This window comes from Lipotes vexillifer, unplaced genomic scaffold (assembly GCF_000442215.2).
Source record: "Lipotes vexillifer unplaced genomic scaffold, Lipotes_vexillifer_v1.1 scaffold1094, whole genome shotgun sequence".
Lineage (NCBI taxonomy): Eukaryota > Metazoa > Chordata > Mammalia > Artiodactyla > Lipotidae > Lipotes > Lipotes vexillifer.
In genome coordinates, this window is record NW_006792775.1 from 810,600 (window position 1) to 814,909 (window position 4,310).

Below are 4,310 nucleotides of genomic sequence, written 5' to 3' on the forward strand. Positions count from 1 at the left end.
CCCGCCCGCCGCAGAGCTGGGACCCGCGGCCATCCTTGCACCACGTGGCTGAGAAATGGGTACCCAGGCCTTGCAGCCAGGCCACCTCCTCCTGTGCTATGGGGTGGGGGGGTAGCTGGCCATTTTCCATCCCCAACGTCCTCGGCGTCAGCGGGCCTGTTAACAAGGCCCCAGAGAGATTGGGGACATCGCCACCTGGCGTCGGAGGCCTGCCCCCCACTGGTGGCATGGGGCCAGCGGTGTCCTCTCTTCTCGGCTGTCCCTGGGCTGCCCCGAGGACCAGGAAGTGGCCGTTCCCTGTGACTCACCATCTCCAGGGCAGTGAGCGAGCTGGTCATGTTCCCACTTCCTGCTCGGGGGACAGCAGCTCTGGGCCAAGCTGCAGGGCAGGCCGTGGCTCCAGTTCCCGGCCAGACCCCACCCCAGGGAGCCTCGTTGACGCCCGCCCCCCAGCACTGCCTGGGCTGCCCTCTACCGCTTCTGCTTGAGGATGGGGCCCCACACGGAGAACTTGCAGGGCGAACTCCACAAAGTGGGCCCCGGGTGCTCGCTACTTAGTGTCAGCTTTCAGGACACTTCCTGCGAACGACGCCTGGACGGGGGTCTCGGGGGAGGCATCCTGTAAGGACACCAGTGTTCACAGCGGCCTCCCATCTGTGAAATCAGGGCTCACACAAGCCCAGCCCCCGAACAACAGCTCTTGGCTAAACCGCAGGCATTTCAGGGACCTTTGGCCTGTTGGTCAGAGATGGGCCACGTGCCAGGCCACGGAAGTTTACCCAGGGGCGGGGAGTCTTCTGCCCGTCCTTCTGGCAGTGAGGTGGTACCATATTTTACAGATAGGCCCGACAGAGGCTCGCCGGGAGGGCCAGTGCCGATTGCACCTTTGAACCTGAGGGCCGGCGCTGGGTTGGGTGGGAGACGGCTGTCTCCTCTGTCGCTACCCCCGGGTGGCTGTGCCGGGGGCATCTCCAGCCACTGCCCAGAGCCCGTCGGGTGTCCGGGGGTGGTGATGGGTGAGGGCCCCTAGGGCAGCACAGCCCGGCCACGGGTGGAGGTGCCCCAAGCGGCCCGCGGGCCACGAAGCTCAAGTGTCTGGAGTTCCGACTGAAGCTCACGTAAGTCTAGCTCTTCCTTGCATTTGGCTGCAGTGTCCAGGATGGTGGTGAGCGCTTCCGGGGTGTCACAACCCCCACCCCTCACGCTGTCTCTCAGCACCCACACGTCTGCGGCGAGCTCTCCCAGGACCCCCGAACCTGAGGGTCCTTTAATGCCCTCGAGGTGGAGCAACAGTTGGCTCAAATATTAAATAAAGTTCAGAGTTCTTTTCTTTCAGCATTTAAACATATCACTCCTTGGTCCCATAACCAGTGTGCGTGGAGAAGTTCAAGGTCGACCGCATCTCTTTCAGAATCCTACCGTCTTCTACCCCCCGCACCCTGGTAGTTGAGGTGTGATGGAGGCTTGGTAACAAGAGGCCTGAGGAATTTGCCGTCCCCCGACCCAGGACCCAGAGCCCCTCGGGTGCCCTGCAGGGTCCTTCTGGTTTCTCTCACCATCTCCCCTGTTCTTATGATTCACACCCACAGAATTGTAAGTAGGTACCCTTTGTCCGTGAGGTTTATGCGTGTTGTGAGTAGCAGAAATTCATCCTTTTAATTACTGAGTGGTACTGTGTTGCAGCTTTACCACAATTATTTATTCACCCTACTATTGGTGGACATCTGGTTACTCCCAGTGCCATGGGGTGAACTGTATGCCCCCCAAATTCATATGTCAGCGTCCGAACACCAAGTACCTTGGAATGTGACTTGTTTGGAAATAGGGTCTTTCTGGAGGTGATTGAGTTAAAATGAGGTCATTTGGCTGGACCCTAATCCGGTATGGTTGGTATTTATTAGAAGGGGAGGTTTGTAGACAGACACACACCAGGGAGGATGGATGTCACGTGAAGATGAGGGCAGAGATCAGGGTGATGCTTCCAGACTCCAAGCACACCAAAGACTGGAGCAAACACCCCAGAGCTGAGGGGGAGCGCACGACAGAACCCCGCAGAGCCTCGGGGCAGGGGCCAGCCCCGCAGGCCCCTTAATCTGGGACTCCCCGCCCCCAGGACGGAGTGAATGAACTTCTGTTGATCAAAAGCCACTTGTGCCCGGTGCCCTGTCCTGGCAGTCAAGGGTCGCAGCCGTACCCAGTGTCTGGCTACTGTTAATGAAGTTGCAGTAATCATTGGCGCAGTGTTTCGGGCGGTGCAGCCACCATCTCTCTTGGAACCGCTTTGTCCTACGTCAGGCAAACGGTTTCCCGAGTGGTCCTGGCGATGGGCATATCCTCTCAGCCGGGACGGGGGCTCCACCACCTCGGCGCTGGGCCAGCACCTGGAATGGTCCATCTCCGCCAGCAGCCCTCCTGCAGGAGTTCGTTTTGTCCTGACGTTTCACTGTGTCGTGTCCAGGGACTGTTTTCCGTTTCTCTCTTGTTGGGCTGCATTTGCGTCCCTTCCTTCTGAGGCCTTTTGTTTTCCACTGTGGGAAAAACATTCCATTATTACTTTAACACTTTTCCTCTGCATAAAAAATTTTTTAAAAAATTATTTATTTATGGCTGCATTGGGCCTTCGTTGCTGCACGCGGACTTTCTCCAGTTGCGGTGAGCGGGGGCTGCTCTTTGTTGCGGTGCGCAGGCTTCTCATTGCGGTGGCTTCTCTTGTTGCGGAGCACGGGCTGTAGGTACGTGGGCCTCAGTAGTTGTGGCACGCGGGCTCTAGAGCGCAGGCTCAGTAGTTGTGGCGCACGGCTTCGTTGCTCCGCGGCATGTGGGATCTTCCCGGACCAGGGCTCGAACTCGTGTCCCCTGCATTGGCAGGCGGATTCTTAACCACTGCGCCACCAGGGAAGCCCTCTCCATTAAAATTAAAAAAAATTTTATTTGTGATAAGAAACATATAATATAGAATTTACCATCTTGCCACGTCTAAGTGCACAGCTCAGGGGCATGAGGCACATTCGCATTGTTGTGCAACCTTCACCCCCATCCACCTCCAGAAGTTTTTCATCCTCCCAAATCGAAACCCTGTTCCCATGAAACACTCAACCACCCCCAGCCCTGGGCCCACCGTCTACTTCCTGTCTCTATGGATGTGACTCCTCCAGGGACCTCATGTGGGTGGAATCAGACAGGATTTGTCCTTCTGTGTCTGGCTTATTTCACCAAGCATCATGTCCTCAAGGTTCACCCAGGATGTAACCTGTGGCAGGATATCCTTCCTTTTTAAGGCTGATATCCATTTATGGATAGAGCACATTTTGTGTATCTATCCACTCACCCTTCGACGGGCACTTGGTTTACCTCTGTCTCTGGGCTGCTGTGAACATGGTGCATGAGTGCTTGGGAGCCTGCTGTCAGTTGCTTTGGGATTCTCCAGGGTCTTCTTGAGGAGAAAGTAGGGATGGGCCCAGACCCTCAGACGCACCTAGACGCATTCCCCTTGACCAGACCCCTCCTGGTCAGACCCTCACCTGAACCCTCTGGGGGAGGAGCCTTTACAGGCTTGACCGGCCAGCCCAGGTGCTTGGAAGAGAGGGAAGGAGGAGAGATTCTGGGTGGGCTGGTCCACGGGCCTGCCTGCCATTGCCATTACGATACCCGTCTTTCCCCTAGGCCGACTGGGACACTGCAGCCAGCCTCTGACTCCGACCTCATGGCCCAGGAGCCTGCTGAGAGCTGAGACCAGAGAGCGGCCAGAAGGCCTTCATCCAGTCCGCCTCCCACGGCCTCCCACTGTCCCCTCCCTACCCGCCCAGCCCCCCACCTAGCAAGGCAGCCTCGAGCTCTCTCCCTCTCAGCAGCTCTGTGTCTCTGCCTCTCTCTCCCTCTCTCTTTCTGTGTCTCTCTCACTCTCTCTGTCTCCCACTCTGGGTGCTGACCAGTGACTGCGTCATTAGATAGGGCTTAGTTAAAACCCCATAAATCTCAAAGCTAAATAAGGCAGGTGGGCCAGCCCTGTGTGCAGACAAGAAGCATCCGTGTGGCCTCCGCCCCACTGCTGAGGAGGGCGGGACAGACCCCGTCGTTCTGACACTTTCCCTCCAAACCGGCTGACACCTCCTGGCTCAGAGGCCTTGCGAAGCAGAAGGGGGTAGCGGCTGTGCGGTGATTCACAGAGAGGAGGGGCCGACCCTGGGCTGGGGAGCCCCGAGAGGAAGTGAGTCCTTGGGAGTCACTGGGGTCATGTGCTGGGAGGCAGAGCGGCCGGGCTCTCAGGGGCAGCCGCTGCATCTCCGTCTCGGATTCTGAGTCAGTTTTGA

The 4,310-nt window shown here is 57.7% G+C and overlaps 1 protein-coding gene across 1 annotated transcript in view; it reads left to right on the plus strand.

Annotated features, from left to right (window-relative positions):
- Positions 1–3,730, plus strand: part of MUC2 (mucin 2, oligomeric mucus/gel-forming) — a 49,660-nt gene extending 45,930 nt beyond the window's left edge. Inside the window, exons 59-60 of the mRNA XM_007465997.1 lie at positions 454–621; positions 3,664–3,730. Of these exons, the coding sequence (XP_007466059.1) occupies positions 454–621; positions 3,664–3,730 (235 nt within the window). The remainder of the gene's footprint in view (positions 1–453; positions 622–3,663) is intronic.
- The last annotated feature ends 580 nt before the right edge of the window (positions 3,731–4,310 follow it).